Consider the following 22,217-nt stretch of genomic DNA (forward strand, 5'->3'; position numbering starts at 1 on the left):
ATATCCTAGAATCCCCCAATGGTTTGCATTGGAAGGGATATTAAAGCCCATCCAGTGCCACCCCTGCCATGGGCAGGGACAGCTCCCACTGTCCCAGGCTGCTCCCAGCCCCATCCAGCCTGGCCTGGGGCACTGCCAGGGATCCAGGGGCAGCCACAGCTGCTCTGGGCACCCTGGGCCAGGGCCTGCCCACCCTCCCAGCCAGGAATCTGCACCTCCGAAGTACACTGCAAAACCCACCCTCCTTTCGCCCTGATGGCTGAAATGCACCTTGAGGTATGATTTATCTGTATAATTGATCCAGTGGAACCATGCCGGCTGTCAGGCAGAAGACAGGGAAGCCAGTGAAAATATTTTGTGTACAAATAAAAACTGCCATATGTCTTCAGGGACACACTTAAAGTTCTGTAAATTTTCTAGAAGAAAAAAATGTTATCCTGTCAAGACTCCCATTTTTCATTTAAAGTAATCTCTCAAGTACTTTCTCAATAATTCCAATGATTTAGTAAATCTATAAATCAGTGAACGTGCAACATTGTCTTTAAAAAGAGACAAGGGTTTTGCTGTATTTTCTTCCTTTGCCATTGAATTCTCTTATCTAAGTCTCATTTAAGGCCAAGGGAGGGGATTCTGCCCCTGTGCCCCTGGGCTCAGGTGAGAGCCCACCTGCAGAGCTGCCCCAGCCCTGGCTCCAGCAGCACAAGGAGCTGGAGCTGCTGCAGCCAGTGCAGAGGAGGCCACGGAGCTGCTGCCAGGGCTGGAGCCCCTCTGCTCTGGAGCCAGCCTGGCACAGCTGGGGCTGCTCAGCTGCACCAGAGAAGCTCCAGGGACACCTCAGAGCCCCTGCCAGGGCCTGCAGGGGCTCCAGGAGAGCTGCACAGCCCCTGGGGACAAGGCAGGCAGGGACAGCACCCAGGCAATGGCTCCCACTGCCAGAGGGCAGGGACAGATTTTGGCACATTGGGAATTAGGAATTGCTGGCTGGGAGGGTGGGCAGGCCCTGGCCCAGGGTGGGCAGAGCAGCTGTGGCTGCCCCTGGATCCCTGGCAGTGCCCCAGGCCAGGCTGGATGGGGCTGGGAGCAGCCTGGGACAGTGGAAGGTGTCCCTGCCATGGCAGGGAGTGGAACAGGATGGGCTTTAATATCCCTTCCAACCCAAACCATTCTGGGATTCTGTGATTTACACACATGCACAACGGGTGGCTTTTCCTCTCCTTTTCTCCACTCATTTGCACTGGCTCTCAGGGCCATAACACTCCACACTCAGTGAATTTCTAATCAGCTGCCAATATTTCAGCACCTCTGAAATCAGGTTATAACTTCTAAAACCTTTCATGTGCTAAGTAAAAGTGATTCTCTTAATTTCTGTTTATAAGCTACTTAGAAATGTTTCTATTGGATGGAAGTATATATTGAAAGGGGTTATTTTTTGCATTCCCATTTTTGACTAAGAGCCACAATTTCTTCAAAAGTGTTTATTTCACAAATTTTTTTATCCCCAGCTGAATATTACAGTGACTATTACAAGCATTTTCTTATAAACAAAGGTGTAGTTTACAGATTTGTTCAAAATGGAAAAATATTTTATAAGCAGTAGTATTTCATCTACAGTATTCACTCATGTATATCATTCAACTTTGACAGCGGCTATACCTCCTGCTCCTTAAGTTAATGACACTTCACGCCACAAAAAATAAAATAAAAATATCCCCAAAGATTTCAATATAGTAGCACTTTTTAAATATACTTCTTTTCTTCTGATTTAAAATTAATCTGAAAGTCTTTGTCCACTGGCACTCACACCTTGAAATAATTTGGATACTCATCAGGGTTATGTCTTGTGGATTGTTTTACTTAACATCTACCTTGCTAGAATTTCTTTCGGAAAGAAAAAGAGATCCATTTATGACTGTAATATATATGTGAATCAATAAAGTTTGAGGAAAAAGCTTCATGGAAATTAATGCAATTCATTTTAATTAGGTTCTATTTATATGCATTGATAAAATGCTAATTTTTCGGTTAATGGTCTGAAAATATAAGTTTGCACAATTTTACTAATTTACTATTGAAAATGGAGGAAAACAACCATTGTTTCAAGTGCAGCTTTTTCATTTGTACCTTTTGCAAATCACACAAACGAGGAATCAAGTCCTGCAAAAACTCCAGTGTTCAAGTTACAGGGTGACCAAAAGCAGCCACTGTGCTTAAAACATGCCCACACTTTGGTACTGTTTCACAAATACAAAGAATTTCTTGGAATAAACTGCATGAGCAAAAAAATGTTTGTAATGTAGGATTGCAAAAATTCAGTCTTGAGGTGTAATGTTCTTTTTCTTCAGTCACCTACAGCAGCTTTATCTTCAGATAAGATAAGCAATCTCAGCTACAAAATGCCAATTAAAAAAATAAAAGGAAGAAGAAAAGGAACTTTCTGGTGAAAATGAAACATGGACATTGTCCTGGATGCTTCTTGTAGGTCAGCCACCATATGCCTCAACTCATATTTGAACTGTTTGTTCCATAATGCTGCTGACTTGGGCATTTTGATTGTTTAATTTATTTTATTTTATTCCCAGTAGTGCTTTTTTGAGATAAAAGCCATCATATTTGCAGAAATCACAGTGGGTCACTATTTGGGGTTTTTTTCCACCAAGAACTTCAAAGTGTTTTTGCAGACTTCCTCTATGTAGGATTTTATGAGTAGGCTTTTATATTCATAGACAACTTTTGCTATGACAGAATAATAAAAATATTCTACTGTTTTAATGCTTATTTTAGAGAAAGAGTGGTTGAGTTAAACAGCTGAAGGCACAGAGTGGAAAAATGCTAAACGTAATAATCAATATTTAAAAATAAAGACAGATCTGGAGAAGAGCCAGCTTTCTCTAAGCCATGCTTTGTTATCATTTTGCTTTTTAAATAAAGAAGTGTAAATCTGAGGAAAGAAGGCATGCTTGAGCATAGCAATTTAACTAAATTAACATTTAAATACAAATTTTTAAAAGTGCTAACAGAAAAGATAGCATATATTAAAGGTATTTAATACAGAGTTCTCTTCCAGATGGATCTCAGTGGATAAACTACATGATCACAGATCAGGATGTTAAATCCCAGTTCCCATCTACACATACTAAGAATTTTTAAGAAAGAATATATAAATTACAATCCTGAAAGTGCCAGTGAAGGACCATTATCCCCTAGAAGACCATTAAGCACATTTTACAGTGGTAATCAGTAACAAAGCCACTGCAGAAGAGGATTCTGCAGCAACCTGTCACTTAGTCTGAGGGATAAGCATAGGTTTAATCAATGCATTGGGAATTGTACTCCAAATAATTTACATCAGAAAGAGGTAGAGACCTGAACTGCCTGAAACTGCTGACCTAACACGAATCCTGAGCAACAGCTCTCTGTTAAACCACCTTACAGAAAGGCTGAATCCTGCTTTGAATTATTTACTTTTAAACCATGATGACTGTTGGAGCATGGAAAGAAGGGAGAGGCAACAACTACCAAAATTCAGAGCACTGCAAGGACATTCACTGTGAAAAGAGGTAGGTGAAAATAAATAAAGGTATAGTGGGTGAGTGGGTGGCAGGGCTTGCTGGGCACGGGCAGCAGACTGGTGGCATGACCCTCATTGTACAGCCAGGGGAGATGAAGGCACTGCTGAAGACACAGCAGAGGTGAGTGCCCAAGAACTGCAGTTTGGAGACAATCCTGGCTCTTTACAAGCAAAATATCTGTAATTTGATGGGTGATGGTTAAGGGGGGACAAATTACTTTTTAGCCTGAAGTCTGTCCTTCAGTGGTAACAGTTGCTCTGAACTATAGTCTCAGTTTGGATCAAGGTATTTACCCACTGGCATAGACCGATATAACTCTGCACAGCACTCAACAGTTTCTTTTAAAATGTGCTTTTTTGGATAGTCATATGCATATATAGTATATACAGGACTACTGCAGTTTGTATATACACCGATTATATACATGATGCCTAAATCACAACACGCTCCTTGCCTAGGAAGGAAACTGCAGCAGACAGGAGGTGGTGTATCTCCAAGAAACTTCACATTCTACTTTCAGTCTCTGAGTAGGCAGCCTACCTGGTCGTAAATTTGCTGTTTGGATTTACACCAGCTAAAAAGAGTCAGATGGAGAGAGTGGATTTTTCTTAGAAAGCTTTTAGTCATGATGGAGCTGTGCACCACAGAAGAGGCCACAAAAGCAGGTGTGCTAAGACTGATTTACACAAGACCATGGTGGAAGTGGAGAGGGCAGGATGCTGGCAGCCCCCCATCCTGGCTGCAGTTTGGCACGTGGTGCTGTGGCAGGAGCATCCCCACGCTGAGCAGCCGTGGAGCAGCACTGACCCTGGGGAACCCACCTCCTCCCCTGCCCAGCAGCCACTGACAGCCCAGCGTGTGCTGCTGAGGACCACAGAAAAACCAATGCCTGGTCTCCTTGAGCATCTGTGTGGTGAGGTCAGAGAGTTGGTTTGGCTTAGTTTATAAGTCTAATTAAAAAAAAAAAACAAAAAACAAAACGAAAAGAATCTGAATTGAAGGCAATTATTAATTTAAGGTTGTTGTATTTTGGGTTCACTCTTAAAGAAATGGCTTATGTATGTTTTTAACATATCACCTGACAGCTTTTTTTTTTTCTTTTTTTTTGTGTTAGAACATTTAATCTCTTTTAGAAATTTTTAAATTTTTAAAATATTCTTCATTTATGCAAGATGTGTATTTGCATGATTCTTAACTTTTTGGATGGCTGCTGAACTGAATGGAATTTTTCCATGGACAGCTACAGCTAGGATTAACCCACTGAACACAGGTAGGGCTGGAGGCTTAAACTGGGCTCCTTAGCATGATCTGTGCATGGGATTCTGACACTGGCCATGTAAGAGGTACAAGAACCTTGACAGCCACTGGAGGAAAGTGTCTGAGACTCGAAAGCACAAGGAAAGCCAACAGTAGGGATCAAGATGGTGATATGCTAGAAGCAGAAGGCTTAAGGCAGTCCTTTGCATCATGATTATTTCACTAGGACAAAACCTTTGCTAACGTAAATTTGGTAATGCAAGAAAGTCCAATGGAACAAATTCCTGCCAATTTATCTAAATTTCCATGAAGTAGATACACTGAATATATTTAGCAATGGCTAAGGAGCAACAGCTCCTCCTAAATACATTCAGTGTATCTGAATGTATTTGTGACAAATGTATTTGTATTTGTGACAAATTCCACATCAGTGGAAACAAGCAGCATCCCAGCCCTTTACCTTTATGGTGTGATAAATACACACCTTCTGCAATTTACTTTTTCAATTCACTGTCATGAATGCAGTTACTAGCAAGAATTGAAGGCAGAACTGCATATTCTGCTATTCATACACACAAGGCCACCTGCTCCTAGACAAATGACACATCCCTTCAAGGCAGCACAAGTGTCTCAAATTTTGTTTTTGTCACAGACACCTATGAAAATCAAAATAAGCTGTCTCCCACTTCCTGGCTTTTGGAGATGATTATGGGCTTTGAACTATGTCAACATAAAATCAAGCAGTAAAAAATAAAACTATTTTTCAAGTATCCTTATTTCTGAGATGCAAATTACCCAAAAAAATCACATACAGACCAGTGTCTTTTTTAGTGTACATTTTAGCATCCATTTGTTACTGTGTACTGGTTCTTCCATAAGCCTGTTTGGTCCATATTTTAAGAGCTCTTGAATTCTTTTTCTGATTTTTTTCTTTTGTTGCTAGAAGTCTCTGGGTGTGAGAGGTGAGTTTAATTCTACTTTCTTCAGACTTTATTGAGAAAATCCAAGTTGAGAGAAGCAGGGAGATGAATGGAGTCCATGGTGATGGCAGATGGGTTGAATGGGAACAGAACTGGGAACGTGTACTTGAAGTCTAACAGCAGCTGTGCAGGGTCATTCCGTCCTTGCAACTGCTTCTGTTGGGTGTGGGAGAAGAAAACAAATGTAGCATCAGTTGTTGCCTTTTCTTGTTGTGTTTTACACCATGAAAGGTTTGAGAATGTGCATCATTTTACAGATACTGCAGAAAACGGTGACAACTATTTTGTTCTCTTCTGCAGCACCTTTCCTTCTGAGCAAGTATTTACAGGAACTTCTATCAGACTGTAGGAAACACTGCTTCAGGAGAGCCTGGTTACATTTTCTACATGACCACAAAGATACAGGACCTGGAAACAAGATGACCCCCTTGGCGCAGCAAAACCAGGACTACATGATACCAGCAGACCACCTTTGATTCAGCTGATCAACCATGCTGATATGTTCTGGGGTAGCTGAACACATGCCCTTCCTTTTTCTCCCTGCTCCTTGTAGCCTTAAAAGGTGTTTGGCTTTAATTTGTTTATTTTTCCTTCAGTTGCCAATTTCTACCTGCTGTCTCAGAAGTAACTCAATTTCAGTAACACTTTGTTGACTCCTGCAAACTTAATCCTCAGTTGTGTTGCTGCTGAAGAGCTGAATCAGCTGAGCTTGGGATTTGGGTGCTTATTGCCCTCTGTGATTAACAGCCTGACTATCCCTGCAGCTGTGTGCTGTAAGTGTGTGTGCACACACAGAACACTGAATTCAGGACAACCTGCAGCAGCATGCCTTTTATAAAATGCCTGAGTTAGCACTGATTTAATACAGATGCCACTAGAACTACAGAGATGTCATTTATGCCCTCCAGTTGACAGCCCTTTAAATTTACCTGTATGTTTCGTATGAAAGCTACTGTCACACGTTCTTCAAACTCATTCACAGGAGTGTAGAGATTAAGTATCTTTACAATCTGTTAAAAAGAAAACATGGTTACAGTCGTGAGAAGCTAAACTTCTCCAGAACACAAAGCACCAACAGCAGGTTGTCAGGATATGGCCACAAGAAGTCTGCTGTGACAAAACAGAGAAAAGAAGCAGCAGAAGTATCACCCTGGTGTTTTTCTTTGCCTCCTGTAATCTATTGCAAGATCTATAAACCTGTCAAAATCACTTCTTATGTGTAAATTGGCAACAGACTTGGACAACAGATTTATACAGGGTTGGCACATGCTGACATGGATGACTTCTGATGTCACCTCTACAATACTTCTCTTGATGCTCACTCACTCCCACTCCTTCCCTCAGCTTTTCTCAAAAATTGATGTTCAGGACAGGGTGGTGCAGATAGATTAGAAAAGCTCTCTGAGAACCACTGGAAATCAGCTCACACCTCCCACGTCTCCCTTCCTACAATAATATCAAATTAAGGACAGGCAATCCATCAGTAAAAAATGTGAGTTTATATCCTCCTGGAATGGAGTGTCAAAGTTCAAGATCATATCCAGCCAGCCTAGGTTGGTACTTCTAAACCTCCTGCCCCAAATGGGAATCCTTGGTGGGCATCCTGCAGACACAGCCAGTTTAAGAGCTGGCAAAAGACAATAGGTGTGGGAATCCTTAAAATCTGAGGGTTTTGGGAAAGCTGCAAAAGGCAGGCCTCAGAGAGAGCAGAACTGCAATTAGAGCCAGGCGGGTTTAAAATGCCAAGGATCTGACTTACACAATAAACTCCTTGGGGCTGGGTTTCATCTTTGCACATTTCTGGAGCTCCAGTGCCATCAGTGGCACTGTAAGAGAGGGGCCACCACTGTGACCACCTCTGGGAGGGGCCAAGGTGTAACATCAGTCCTGAAAAGCTGTGCCCACTGAAGGAATGGCACAGTGAAGAGCTGGCAGAGGGAGACCACCCTTTCCCACTCCTCAATTACCTGTGCTGTAAACCCCTGCCTCACTCCCTACCTGCTGGGTTGTGAGTGACGTGCACAAGCAGCAGATGGCCTCAGCATCCTCTGAGGTTTTCTTCTTCAGCTGCAGGAGCTGTGCTGCCTGAATCAAGGGGTCCAAAGTTTGTGCTGCTCCACTCTGCTGCAGATTTTTCCCATGCAGCCATTCCTCCAGCTGGCTGATGTTAAACCTGGATAAACAACCGAGACAAGATGTGAGCTGAGAGGTAAGAAGCAGCATCTTCAAAACTCCTCTTTGGGGCTCAGGGTATGTTGCAGTGCTGGTTCATGTGGCTTTTTGTGCTGTGTGTTTGTGATACACGCAGCAAGAGACAATCAGACCAAAGCTTAGTACTCAACAATGCAGAGTAAAATAGATACTCCAAGTACCTTTCAAATAGATGAATCATGTAACAGCCAAACAATACAAGAAAGGTGCTTTTCTACAGCATTCAGATTCCTCCAATTTTCAACAATTAAAATGAAGCTTTTAACCAGCTTTTAAATGCTAAAAAGATCCTGCTAAGTACCTAGATACCTTTGAGAATATCTACACAGAAAATGCTTTTGCTGTGCCCACTGTCCTCAAGGGGAAAACAGAAAGATCCAGCCTGGGAAGAGGAGAGGGTAGCAAAAGGAAGATTCAACTAATTTGCACTGAGAAGTGCACCTTTTTCCCCCTATTTCCCACCAACTTACAACATTAACAAAACTTCCCTAAGCAGGCAGAGCCCTGCCCCAAGCCCCAGCCCCACCTCAGCTGCATGCCCGTGCTCCACGAGCAGACATCCTTCCTCAGCAGGAGGTTGTTCAGGGCGATGGCATTGATCATGTAGAAGAGTTGCTTGAACACCTGCTGGATGATCTCTGGGTCCAGGCCCTGGTCACACATGATGCTGTGGAATGTGTTCAGCTGGCGAATCATTTCATCCAAGCTGTAGGAGCTGTCACCCGCATTGGAGGAGTATTTCCTGTAGCCCACCGGTTTGACAGTGGAAAGCCCTTGGATACTCTCATTTTCCAACACAGCAGACACTGGAAAAAGGGGGGGAAATGGGCTAAAAATCCTGCATCCATCTATTTGTCACTAGAGGGAAGAACTGATCCCTCCATGGGCTGCAATGAACATGTATCAATCTCAGTGATGCAGCACCATGGATGCTGCAGGAACCGACAGCAGTACAGATCCATTTACTCTGATAATATGAAATAGTTAAAAACACACACAAATAATATAGAACTATGCAAGAGTTTGGTTTGGAAGAGACTTTAAAGGCCATTCAGGTCAAACACCCCTGCCATGGGCAGGAAAACCTTCCACCATTCCAGGTTGCTCCAAGCCCTGTCCAGCTGGGCATTGGACATTCCAGGGATGGGGCCTTCCTCAGGTGAATCCTCAGGGATTTGGCTGAAGAGATAACTCTTCTCATACCTGCTCTCATACCCTCAAAAAGAGTCTTTTTCCTCTTCCCAATCCTCTCCTCTCTTATAATATACATTTCCATCCAAAAAAGATTAACCACAAACCTGGTCTGGAGGAGACAGCAGACCCACTAGCACAACCTCACCTCTTCCACTGCCTCCCCAACAGAAATAAAAGAGATATCTTCTAGAGTGGGAGGAAAAACCGTCATCCCTATTAGCTCCTATCATGGGGGAAGATAAAAACTCTCTGGGTCATGCTGGCACTGTGCAAAGGTCTGAAAAATAGCTGGAGCAGATAAGCTGGGCCAAGAAGCACCCTGCAGGTGTGAGCTCACCGATCATGGGCTGCAGGGTGCCCTCTGCAATGTTGATGAGCTGCTGGTAGATCTGGATGGAGAGGTAGCCCAGCACCTCGCGGTACTCGGTCAGGTCAAAGTTCTTCAGGCAGTGCTCATTCTGCTTCGCCGTGTTTTGGGTCATGAAATACTGAAAAGGAGATTAAAACACTCAGGCTCATTATCCCACCCACTGACAGTCCATCAAAACTGCTGCATTAAAACCCCCCTGCACCCTTACAGTACAGTATACCAAAATATGTTACCAAAGTACATCACAAAAAAGATCAAAACTCATAAATCACCTTTCAATTACCTAGGCATTTGTTTATAAATTATTACTAGAGAACTACCTTTTGAAGAAAATCATTAAACTACCAGATTTTCATTTCATCCTTAGCAAGGATCTGCATATTTGTAGATATATAGGAGTAGAAAATATATAGGAGTAGAAAATAACATTTTAGGCCCTCTGAAACTATGCTTTTAGCTACATGCTTATCCCTTTGAGTTCCAACTGTTTATGGGAAACAAAATATTTTTAAATTAAGATTCTAGAAAAAATTCTTGAAAAAAGATTCTTGAAGGATTCTTGAAAAAAATTATGACTGCATGTCACGTGCTGCTTTGACAACATCTTAAATTGTTCTGAAATTCATAAATGTCCTGAAACAACTGAATTTATTGCCTGTTTTTGCTGATACAGCTGATCTATGATCCTGCATTTGGCTGCTGTAAACCCTCAGTTCCGGGCTCAGATATTAATACCAGTTTTAGTGTCAGAAGCCAATGGGATGCTTTAATTAACACAGATCCTTTAATTGCCTGTTCATATGGTCTTACTTGGTGTGAAAATCAGAACTGTGAAACTGTTTTTGTTGGTTGCTGAGTGGCAAAATGCAAAAATACAACATGTACCAATTTGAGTTGATTTCACAATTTCCCCATTTTCCTGACTAATCGTAGAGCACCATGCTCTTCACCTGACACCAGACAGCATGTGGGCTGGGATTTTCTTTTAAGCCTTTTCTGAAAAACAGGCTGGATTTAAAACTAAAGATAACAATATCTTGCGAACAGCTCTGTAGTATTTCTCTCCTCTATAATTTGCAACAATTGCCAATGGAATTTGCAAACAGCTGATTAATTTAACACAGTAAATCATGGTTTTAACCCAGCTGGTTTTCTGGAGAGGATTTTCTCTAAATGCAGTATTATTATCCAGACAGAAGAGGGCAAACAAGAGCACAGCTTCTAGTAAGTATTCTCTAAAATATTTTTAACCTAACTTTTATTTTTACATCTTTGAAATCCAGTGCTGAGGTTTTACACACAAACCATTATCTCTTGAATGACCTGAACAGTTCATTTAATTTTATGAATTTTTTTTCTTACATTTTGAATGCTTAATATTTCTAAATAGTTATCTAAAGACTAAAAAAAAAAAACAGTATTTGTATCTTGAAAATTTTAATATGCAGAATACAAGGCTATAAGGATGGCAGTGTGTAATGTAAAATTTATTTCAAGCTATAAAATATTGTTTAATGAAAAGCTGTGGCATGAACTAAAACCAGGAGAACAGCTTTCAAAATGGCTCACCAGAAATAGCATAGAAAGGCTGGCACAGCTGGGATTGTTCAGCCTGTGGAAGGCTGGCTCCAGGGACACCTCAGAGCCCCTGCCAGGGCCTGCAGGGGCTCCAGGAGAGCTGCACAGCCCCTGGGGACAAGGCAGGCAGGGACAGCACCCAGGCAATGGCTCCCACTGCCACAGGGCAGGCACAGATTTTGGCACATTGGGAATTAGGAATTGCTGGCTGGGAGGGTGGGCAGGCCCTGGCCCAGGGTGCCCAGAGCAGCTGTGGCTGCCCCTGGATCCCTGGCAGTGCCCAGGCCAGGCTGGATGGGGCTTGGGAGCAGCCTGAGACAGTGGGAGCTGTCCCTGCCATGGCAGGGGGTTGGAATGAGATAGGATTTAATGTCCCTTTCCAACCCAAACCCTTCTGTGCTTTTAGGAGCTTTTCCAGGGAAAGCTAGCTGTGCTATACCCAGATCATAGCCGTGCTATACCCGTATTAACCAAGGAGGGCAGTGAGAGCAGCCCCATCCCCAGCCAGAGGGAAGCCCCTGGTGCCAGGAGGAGGCAGGACTGTCCCTCAGGCCAGGCTCTCACCTCTTCCCCACTGTACTGCTTCAGGCAGTGCAGCAGCCGGCATGTGTTTGCCAGCCAGAACGATGTCATCTCAAAGTCATCATGGTGCTTCTGCAGAGACAGAGTGAAAACACGTGAGATTCCACCCCCTCCCTTTCATCACAAAACTAACCAATTTTGAGTTTCCCCACCCATAATCAGGCAGCTTTCCCTCTGCATCTGGGCAATATCAGCTGTTCTTCCCTGCAAACTTTTTTTTTTTTTTACCTCTAAATTCCAACAATTTTATTGCTAAGATCACAATTCTCCTCGCTCTTCTAAAAAGCGAAGCTCTAAGAGAAAATTGGCTTGAAAATCACTGTGAGAGCTGAGTGCCACACTCTTGGACATGGTTATTACCACCTGACAACCTCTCAACCCCAAGACAAGAGCAAATGGACACCTGCCTTCAGCACTTTCTTCACGCCGTTTATGGTGGAGGTGAGCAAGGAGTGCACCTTCTGGTCATCGTAGATGTAATCTGCGTGTCTGATGCACATGAAGAGGATATAAGCAGGAAGGCAGGGAACAGTAGCAGACACTGCCTGGGGCTTGAGATCTGGAAGATTTGACAATTTAAAAAATGAAAGATTTCACAAAAAAAGCAAACTTAAATTTCCCCAACCAACAAGAGAAGCAGAGAATGCCAGAGCTGGAGTGTACCCAGGCAAACCCCTCTCCTCTCAGACCTGGGGAAAATGATATTTTGGCTCTGTAACCTGCATCCCTCTCTGCAAGTGGACACAGAGCCAGAGGTTCAGCTGCAGGACAGAGGGACCTGCCCCAGACCCTCAGCACTCAGGGTTGGGAGGGCAGCCCTGCCTGCACTGAGGTTTGTGACAACGCTCCATTTCTCCTTATGGATCCACAGTGGAGCCAGAGCTTCTCTACCTTGTAAAACCCTCCCCCAGCAGCACAAAACCACCTCAGAACAGCTCCCTGAAGCTTTCACGAATACCTCACACAGTAAGTCCTTTCCCTGAATTGATGACACATTAAATCACTCCTTCCCTCAAGATACGGAATCCTAATGGTGGCTGTGGGCATTTGAAGCCTCTGAAGAACAAGCTTGTCTGATTAGGAGAACTTCAGTGCCCACAGCAATGGGCTAGCACTGCTCTGTGAACACTTTTTGGATCCCCACTAGGCTCTGCTGGGGTTAGAGTTGTAGTGAATACCAACACCTTGCCAGGGAAGCCTGACTTCTGACACAGCACTGAGTGAGGGGATGCTGCAGCAACTCTGACCAGCCTGTGCAGTGCAGAAGAGGTCACAAGTTCATTACCTCATAAACTGAGCTACCTTTGTTCCACTGCTGTGCCAGACCCAGGGCCAGTCCTTCTGCCACCCCCTCCCCATTTATCACCTCATATGAAACTCAGCAAGTTACTGCCTGCTCTAAAAACTAGCCTTGCTTTGTGTTTCCCTTTTTTTGCTGTCCCTAAGGGATTGTGTCCATCCTGGTCTATCTCCTTAGTGCAGCACTACTTTACCTACCCAAACTGCCATCACCACAAACATGCAGCCCCAGAAGGAATCAATTGAGAAGATCTATTTGTCTACCTTAGTTTTTTAATCTCAAGTTTACAAACTCTTCCAGGCACGAGAAGGAGCAGTCAGGCAGAGAAGCAGAACAAGTTCCCCACCTGTAATGAGGTTTCGGATGAGGAGTGGCTCATCTTCTTTGTGATATTCCAGCATGCCCTGAAAATCCTTCTCCTTCCTCTGTACAGCAACCTGCATGCTCCTCTCATGTGGCATCCTCTCCACTGGCACTGGTGTCTGGGATGCTGTGAAGAGAAAAGGTTATTAACACCTGGCTGGCACCTGGAAATCAACAACTATTCAGGCCCTCCACTGGCCTTGGTGCAGACGCCAAATCAAAAAGTTATATATTGAATTCCCAATAATGTCATCAGCTCTGACAGACTTATAAAAATAAAAACAATCAGTCCTGGATTACCAGTCCACAGAGTTCTGACTCTGAACGAAAGAAAAAGTGCAAAACTTGAACTTAGAAGAGGAAAAAATGAATCCATTTTTTTATTGTCCAAGAGACCACAGGCTAGAAGGTAGCAACCCTAGTGAATGATTTTCACAGAGCCAGGCAAAAAGCAGGCAGGCAATGCAAAATCCCTAAGCATGGCATCCTCTGTCTGCCTGCAAAGCTGCACGCCATGGTGGCACACTGCTGGAGTGTAATAAAGCAGAAGAGACCAACATGCAAATACTGCAGCAAGCAGCATGCAAATCACACTGACAGGGAGCAGGTGGGCAAGCCGTGGAAACCCTCCAGTTATTCAGCTTAATTTCACTAATGCCTGGTTTCCAGAAATTAACTCATGAGAATGGGGCTCTCTGCTTAATCACGGCTTCTCCAGAGAACAGGAAGTGCTTTCCATGCAACACAGATGCCCAATTTAAGGTGATTTCTCATTAAGCAGAATATACATACACAATTTGATACTAAAGGGTTATAATTTCCCCTTCAAAATTGACAGATCAGAACATTTTCCTGCTGGTCACTGGGCTCCTTTCTGTATCTCTGCCTGGGTCACTGCAATGACAGCAATGACTGCAATGACAGCAAAAAAGTTTCCTCAAATATCCTCCAAACCCTGGTACAGGGTCAGTGTCAGCTCGGTGACTGCTGCTAGTTCAGTGCCAGAATAAGGAAAATCTTACTTTCATAGAAAGAAAAAGAGAAAAAAACCCTGAAACCCTGCAGGGTTTCCAAGACTGGCCAAAGAAGTAAAACCCAAGTGAAGTTTCCCCCAACTCAGTATCCCCCAATGCACAAGTCACCTTCAAAATCTTGGACCTTCTTCATGTAAATCTTCAGCTGCTTCTTCAGCTTCTTTTCATTCTTTTCCAACTTTTCCAGCAATTCTTTAAGATCCTGAAAGACAGAAGATACATTTAAAAGAACTCCCAACATTAAACCCAAGAACAACTCATTTGGGGTGAGTTAGAGGCTGGAGTCTGGCCTGTGCATCACCGAGGTGTGGTGTGAGCATCTCAGTGGAAGAGGAGCACTACCCACAGCATTTAATCCTGCCTGTTAATCACATTTAAACAGTTTTATTTAGATACTGGAGTTGTTGAAAAAAGGCGAAAACTCAGGAGGTGCCAACATTCCCTCCAGACTTTGCACACAGATACAGAAGGGGAGAAAGGGAAGATTTATGATCATCCAGGCCAACTTTTTGAAGTGGCAACTGCCTTTCCACACTCCCAGTAAAAGCAAGTAAGATGAAAGACCTGTGCTGCCTCTGTGCCTAACAGACTAGAAGGGTCCCCAGTGATCTGATTTTGAAGGCAGTGTCACAAAGTAGACACGCTTTAAAAAGCATTTAAAAAAATTAAAAATAAAGCACCTATGTAGTCACAAAAGTCATACAGCTACAGAACATCAGCTCAAGGCCAAGTGGCAGCACTCCCAAATGCACCAGTGGGAGATGCTGATGGATTCTGCAGAGTTTAGGAGGGGTGAAAGAGATCCTAGTGCCCTTCCCTCCCTGTTACGTTTCATATCTGCTTCTCTCAAACCATTTTTTGCTCTCTTTCTGTCTTTTCAGCACAGCATCTTACCAGGTTTTCATTGGTCAGACGTGTAATTTCTTGCTGAAGTCCAAACTCCACCTGGACCTCTGGAGAGAGCGTCAGAGTCTGCAGGAATGCCTGCTGCTGCTTCTGCAGCTCCTCTTGCATTAAATCCACCTGGTTTTTCAGAGCTTCCATCTCCTCCTCGTGCTCCCTTCTCTGCTCCTGGAGCTGTGCTTCCAGCAGCCTGAGAACAGGACCACACTGATCAGTCTGTGATGTCAGCATCATGGTGGTAACCACCATGTGAGTTTACATCCTTCAAAATCAGCCAACTTGGGAAATACTCTGTCAACCTCCCTACAAAACTGATGAACAAGAAGATATTATTGCCACACTAGTCTGTCATTTGCTACACTGCAAATGAAATACTTTTGAAATTAAGAGATGTGAAATCAAAGGTTGGGATTTAAAAAAAAAAAAAATCCCAAAGCACCCTTTTTTATTTAACTTCATCAAACATCCAGGTTCCTTTACTTGCAAAGAGCAAATACATGGAAAGAAAGCAACACAGATCAACACATGCAAGTTTTGTTTTCAAAAGCTCATCCTGAAGGGCATTTGTTCCTGTGCTCCTTTCCTGTCAAACATAAATTCCAGCTCTTGAAAACTGCCACTTGCTAAGCCAGAATGCCTTTCTAAATTCAGTGGAAAAATGATTAATCACTGAGATATTAACTGCAGACACCCTTGCTGATGGTGATCGTGACAACCTGGCAGGGACATGGTAATTGATTTTAAGTGTCCCTTACCCTCTGCTACATGGAAATCTTCCTTCAGCCCACCAGCTCTTGCCAGAAGATTGAAGAGACTCCAGAAGGTGTGAGACCTCTGAGAGAGAACCACCAAGCCAGAAATGATATAGTCCCAGATTATACAGGACAATGGTGGCCAAGAGAAGGAATGACCAAGGGCACTACCAAGCCCCTGCCCCTGCTGCAGCTCACGGATGTGCCTGGTCAGAGCTAAGGGTCACCTCACATCCAGCTCAGGGCCTTCTGACACTGGATGCAAACAGCAATCCTCAAAGATGAGGAGGATTCTGCTGCTGACAGCTCCACACTGATCCAGGACATGCACAGAGGTACAACTTGCACTGGTCCATTGGGAAATTGATTGTGATCCACACCTGTCAACTGTTTCCCTACAGGAACAACCATGCACAGAATTTTTTGTTGTTGTTGTTTTGGCATTTTCATTATAAAAGAGTGCATGCTTTCACGGAAGATTCCTGGATGAGAAGTACTAATCATCCCCAGGTTGTTTTGTGTGGTTGTTGTTTTTGTTGCCTTTAGAAAATTTAACAACACAATCTCTACTCCTACATCCCAGCACAAGACAGAAAAGCATGTTTTCCACCTATAGAAACATGAGCAATAATGCAGTCAGCCTCATAATCCTGTCAGGAGTTATATTCTTAATAGGCTTGGAAAATACAGACCCACCATGAAATAAGTATTAAGTACTTAATTTTCATTTTATTTCTTCATACTGGGATTAGTTGGGATTCAGACTGGATAATCCATGAGACACCCTCAGAAGATCATGCTCCTTCTATGAACCTGGGTTTCTACTTTGCTTGGAAAAACACATGAAATAATCTCTGTTATTTCTTCCTGTTACTGTCTGGTTTTACCCTGATACCTCTACATGTGACCATTTTAGACTACTCTATACAAAATACTTAATTTTTTTATCTCTTTAATGTCCTTAAAACTTTAATAAAATATATATATATTGGAGCCCCATAAGCACCAAGCATGGGGGTGATGCAGGACAAGAATCCAGGAGGGATATTTGCCCAGCAGAGCAGGACCTGGGGAGGGCTATGGAAGAAGCTATGGAAAAGCCTGTGTCTACCATGTGCCTTTGACACAGACAACACATGGGTGGGAGCACAAAATCCCCAGGATCATGCAAAGGTGACAGCACTGGACACAAGCACAGACTCTCCCTTCCAACAGGTCAAGGACTGGGAGAAAACCCTTCCAAGAGGTGCCATGTCTTAGTGCAAATTGGGAGAAAAACAATAAAATGGGAGGCGTTTTTTGTCTTCTTTGAGATCTCATCTTCCCAACCCTTCCGTCACCCAATTTCCCATTAGTGTCACATAATCCTTACTGGATCACAGCTCAGGCATTAGTGACAATGGCCACCACCAGCAATGGCCAACAGGAACCATGACTCCTCTGAAAATTACAGGAGAGTCTCAATTCCTGCACTTTGGAAATCCCACCTCCAGCTGCTCCCAGACAGGAGGACAGAGGGCCCTGCCCAGGACCACATGGCAACAGCAGAGCAAGAGCAAGAAACAAGAGGGCAAGGAAAAGGCAGGAGAAGGCAGAAGCAGCAGTGGGGAAAAACAGAAAGTGTTTGACCTGGCAACTTGCTTTAAACCTTGATAAGCCAAGCCGAGCTCTCCATCTTCATTGAGATAGCCCCAGTCCTCAGTCTTGCTAGAAATAAAGGACAGAAAAAGGAAACAAGAGGACAGAGAAAGACAAAAGGTCAATTGAAAGAGAAGGGGGAAAGGTGCAGAAGCCTTATGTATTTCATTCAATATTAGTTTTCAGAGCACACTTTCATTGCATTGCATTTCTTTTTCCACCACAGGGAAGGAGAGCCCTGCCCTGGTTGTGCCCTGTAAGACATTTTAAAAACAAGTTTCTCCAACTCTTTCCCACTGCAGCAACTCCCACTGGTCTAAAATAAACTCTACTTCAGCCAAGGGTTTCCTCAGCATTTGACTCAAACACATCAGTCTTTCCTCAGAGCAACCTTTGCTCCAAACACCACATGCATCCACACAAGATCAATCTCCTCTGTATACAGCCAGGCAGAATAATGGCCAGGAAAGTCTCATCTCACTTTAATACTTTTAGCAGTTGGCTTTTTTAGTCTCCTTTTAGCAGATTGTTTGGGGTTTTTTTCAAGTTATATGAGGCAAGATTTATCTTCTTTAATGAGGGGCTGAACACATTACAAATGAGTGATGTAAGCTGGTCAGCTTGACCAGAAATGTTTGTTACAGCAAGATTTTACATGGCTTTGATATCAGTTAGAAAAAAGTGTTTGTTTTAAGAAATAACAGTTTAAAAAGTAGGCAAGGAAACCATCAAATGTAATATATCATTATATTCAAAAAAACCGAAAACAAACAAAACCAAAACACAAAAAGAAGAAGCCAAACACACATTTTGAAAAGAGCTGTAGCAGATGTCGTTCCCTGACAAGGGAATCTCTGCATATTTCAGTGGCAAAGCACAACACAAACATTCATGAGCAAATTTTCACAGGAGGGAAGCAGTGAGAAATGTGGTGTTGCAGCACTGCTTTGAAGGGGCTCTGCAGGTGCCTCACCACCACAGACAGCTCGTGCATCCCTCCCATGCCACTGCTCGAGCACAGCACTTCTCAAATCTGGCAAACATTTCAGGCACTGACACTTGCAAAGTTCATCTGTTAGAGCCACATGTATGAATTTCAATTAAAACCTTGTTGCTATCCCATACATAGCAGGTTTCCAAAAGGGTCTGCAGGCTGACAGATACAGGGAGGTTTATTGGTCTCATTTGCATGAATTTGTTAGTAAAGTTTTTTGTTTTTTTTTTTTGGTTCATATAATCTTATCAGGACATGTCCTCAGGCACTGAAAATCAAAGGAAAAAGCAGGAAGGTCCCCACTATTTATTGCATGTCAGAAACCTGTGAAATCTCACACGATGAGCAGCATTTTAAAAATATAGCCCTCCTTGGAAAAATAGCTTTCTTTCCTTTTTGAGGTAAATGAGGAGAGAAGCTCAAGAAAATGCCATTATAAGATAAATATATAAAATGCTGATTTAAGGTAAACCTGCACTGGGAAATAAGCATTCAGTCCATCTCTATCAACACAGCACTGACTCAGAAATCACTGCACTCCCCCTTCTCCCAGAAGGTCATGTTGACCAAGACATAAAAAGGGATCCTTTCAACGTAGTTAGAGTAATTGGCATCTGAATCATAATTTCCTAAAACGCTGGGTCAATCCTATTCTCAAGTAAGACTGGAGAGGAGTTAAAAGGGCTGATTCACAAAGCCCTTTATCCTCATCTTAGAGGCACAGGTCTGGGGAGCAGCTGGGACCTGCAGTCAGCAAACTATCCTCATCAAAAGCAAAAAATTCCTGCCCAAACACCCCCCTGCCCAGTGAAAGTAGCTTAAAGGAGGTGTATGTACCCCAAACCAGAGATCTTAATTTCAGCATCTTCAGTAAATGATCCTCTCTTCATAAAAAGGGGGCATTTCACTTTCAGGCAGAGATGGACCTTTTTGTTTTAGGCAAAAGGAAAAATACTGTGCATCATAGACAGATCTAAGGCAGAGGGGGAAGATACCCATGGGAGAGTGGGAGGCAGAGATATGGTAGGATCTCCACATCGTGGTCTCTCCCAGCTGCAAAAGCATCCCTCACGTGAAGCCAGCATCAGCTCTTCACTTTGCACAGCAGCCACAGGTGGGACTTGCCCAATAAGAAAAAAAAAATCCATTTACACAACAAAAATCAATTGGAAGCTATCATGGAAGCTAATTTCAAAGGCCCAGCCTGATTTACCTTGAGCTGCCAGATTATTTATTGTCTCTTAACACCATCACCCGGTCTCTCACTGGCTCTGCATTTCCACCAGGATCAAACAGGCTTGAAAGAACAATCCCAAGAACCAAAACAGGGAACAAAAAGCCTACTTAGCTTTAGATTCAGTTATTGTAGGAGAAAAATGACGTAGGAGCTAACTTGATTTTACTCTTAGCAGCTGAAATTCAGCAGAATTTTAGGGAAAAAAAAAAAAAAAGGAAAAAAAGAAAGAAAAAACCTGAGTTTAATGCATTTATAAAGAAAGGGATGATGTCAGTTCAAACTTGCCCTTGACCTGGAATCAAAGGGCTTTGCTCTGGAAGATTTGTGGAGAGAGAATTCCTACACAGGCAGGGTTAGCAGCACCTGCCAGAGTTCTTCCTGTTTTCCTCCTGCTGTATTTAGAAGTGCTGCATGACATAGGCATGGAGAGAATAAAAGGTTGATCTCGCACCAAAATAAAGCCATGCTGTGTCCTCAGGCTAAATAGCTAATAGATGATGACTTGGAGCTAGGAGCACCTCCTGGGTGGAGTGAGGTTTTACCACATCCATAAGCCTGGCCTGGTGAAGAACAACCCCACCAGAAAAGCTTCCCATTAAAATATGTATTGATCAAGAGTAGAAAGTGAAGGCATTTCTGTTTCTCATGCTGACACCCTTGGGTATAGAGCTGTGTAAGTACAAATGCAAATTTTTGCTGGGGGAGGGAATGTTAATTTATGTCCACAAACACAATAATCTAGGCTCCCCAAGCATTTGTCTTCATCCATTTTATTGCCATCAACACCAGCCTACAGCTTATAAACCAACCCAATAAACAGACAAGTGCACAGGGAACCTTGTAATGGGGAGGCTTGTGGTGCTTAATGAGCCACTGGATAAATCACTGCAGAAAATCAGGGTGAGAGCATATAGAGCTACTGCTGCTGTATTTCAGGAGCCAAGCTCCAGTCAAGCTTCACAGAATAATGAACTGACCCTGGAGACTGCAGATTTCCCCTCCCGAAACTTAAGAGACCAAAAACCACCAAGGCCAGGTCACATGAACTTCTTAGAACTGCAGCTCACCCATGCAATTGCAAGGAAAGAGATTTGTACTCCTGTGGAAAATTAGGTCCTGGAAACTTATAGGCCCTGGAGGGATTTAAAATCCATGTGGATGTGGCACATGGTTTAGTGCTGGCCTTTGCAGTGCTGAGGGAAGAGCTGAACTTCAAGGCATCTTTTTGAACCTAAATGATTCTACAATTCAGTTGTTTCTGTGGAAGTCAAGTGTGGAAACCAGAATGTTGGGAGGAGGACTGGAGCCTCCTGGCAGGCTACAGAAGGCCATGTGCACCAGTATGGCCAGATACCAATTTATACTGGGGACCAGTGACACCCCTGGGTCAGACACATTTCCTGTGAATGCAGCAACCCTTATTTTGACTCCTTCACCAACCCCTGAACACAAACTAACCTTCCCTGCATACTGGAAAATGTAGGGAGTAATTAAAGCTGTGCCCAACAATGGCATTTCACATCTCATCTGAGCACCCATGGCTCCAGGAGAATGTTCAAGAGAAGGAAAAAGAAGGAAAGAAGAGAAAATTCATAGAATTCATTAAGTGACCAAAACCTGCTCCTTGCTGCAGAAAGCACACTGGGCTCCACTGATTTACTGACAAGAATGTGATGTGCAAATTAATCTCATCACCTCTGCTACAGGAGGGACAGAAATTTCATCAGCAAGTTCACTTCAGGAAAGCAAATATTCCACGGCAAATTAAAAAACCCCACAAAGACTAGTCCTGATTTAGCCAGACATGATTCCCAGGTGAGAAACCAATGTCACAAGAGTCCTGGACCCCAACAATCCCCACTGCTCCAGGCCTCCAGACCTGATGAAAGCTGGCAGAACAGCCTCAGTCCAGCCATCAGGGCTTTAAGCTCCACTTAAATGGGCCCTTCCTCATATTCATATACAGGTGTGAATAAAATCCTCATTAAATCAAGTCCCAGCATGGAATGTTAACAACCTTCTGCAACCACTCTACGAAATAGCAAACCATATTGTGTTATTAAAAGCCATTAATCCACAATGGCTGGGTCTTCTTCCTTGCTGAATGGAAATTATTTAGGGAGGGAAAAGATTCAAACACCTGTATTTGTCAAGAGAAAAAAAAAGATAAACGTTCAATTTCCTTGAAGTAAAATAAAAATTTACTTTTCATAATATCTTGCTGTTTAATCCATATAATTGTTTCTTCTTTCAAG

General features: G+C 43.2%; 1 protein-coding gene across 1 annotated transcript in view; it reads right to left on the bottom strand.

Moving 5' to 3' along the window:
* Positions 1 to 4,377: 4,377 nt before the first annotated feature.
* The window catches only part of MYO5B (myosin VB), a 144,451-nt gene continuing 126,611 nt past the window's right edge, over positions 4,378 to 22,217 (bottom strand). The window contains exons 31-41 of the mRNA XM_054283409.1: positions 17,723 to 17,800; positions 15,333 to 15,531; positions 14,547 to 14,640; positions 13,388 to 13,531; positions 12,149 to 12,300; positions 11,724 to 11,813; positions 9,549 to 9,699; positions 8,544 to 8,823; positions 7,805 to 7,979; positions 6,736 to 6,816; positions 4,378 to 5,962 (exon numbers count right to left, since the gene is read on the bottom strand). Of these exons, the coding sequence (XP_054139384.1) occupies positions 5,810 to 5,962; positions 6,736 to 6,816; positions 7,805 to 7,979; positions 8,544 to 8,823; positions 9,549 to 9,699; positions 11,724 to 11,813; positions 12,149 to 12,300; positions 13,388 to 13,531; positions 14,547 to 14,640; positions 15,333 to 15,531; positions 17,723 to 17,800 (1,597 nt within the window). The 3' untranslated portion in view covers positions 4,378 to 5,809. The remainder of the gene's footprint in view (positions 5,963 to 6,735; positions 6,817 to 7,804; positions 7,980 to 8,543; positions 8,824 to 9,548; positions 9,700 to 11,723; positions 11,814 to 12,148; positions 12,301 to 13,387; positions 13,532 to 14,546; positions 14,641 to 15,332; positions 15,532 to 17,722; positions 17,801 to 22,217) is intronic.

Source organism: Melozone crissalis, unplaced genomic scaffold, assembly GCF_028551555.1.
Source record: "Melozone crissalis strain CALT ecotype California unplaced genomic scaffold, PUWL_Pcris_2 ptg000036l_1, whole genome shotgun sequence".
NCBI classification, from domain to species: domain Eukaryota; kingdom Metazoa; phylum Chordata; class Aves; order Passeriformes; family Passerellidae; genus Melozone; species Melozone crissalis.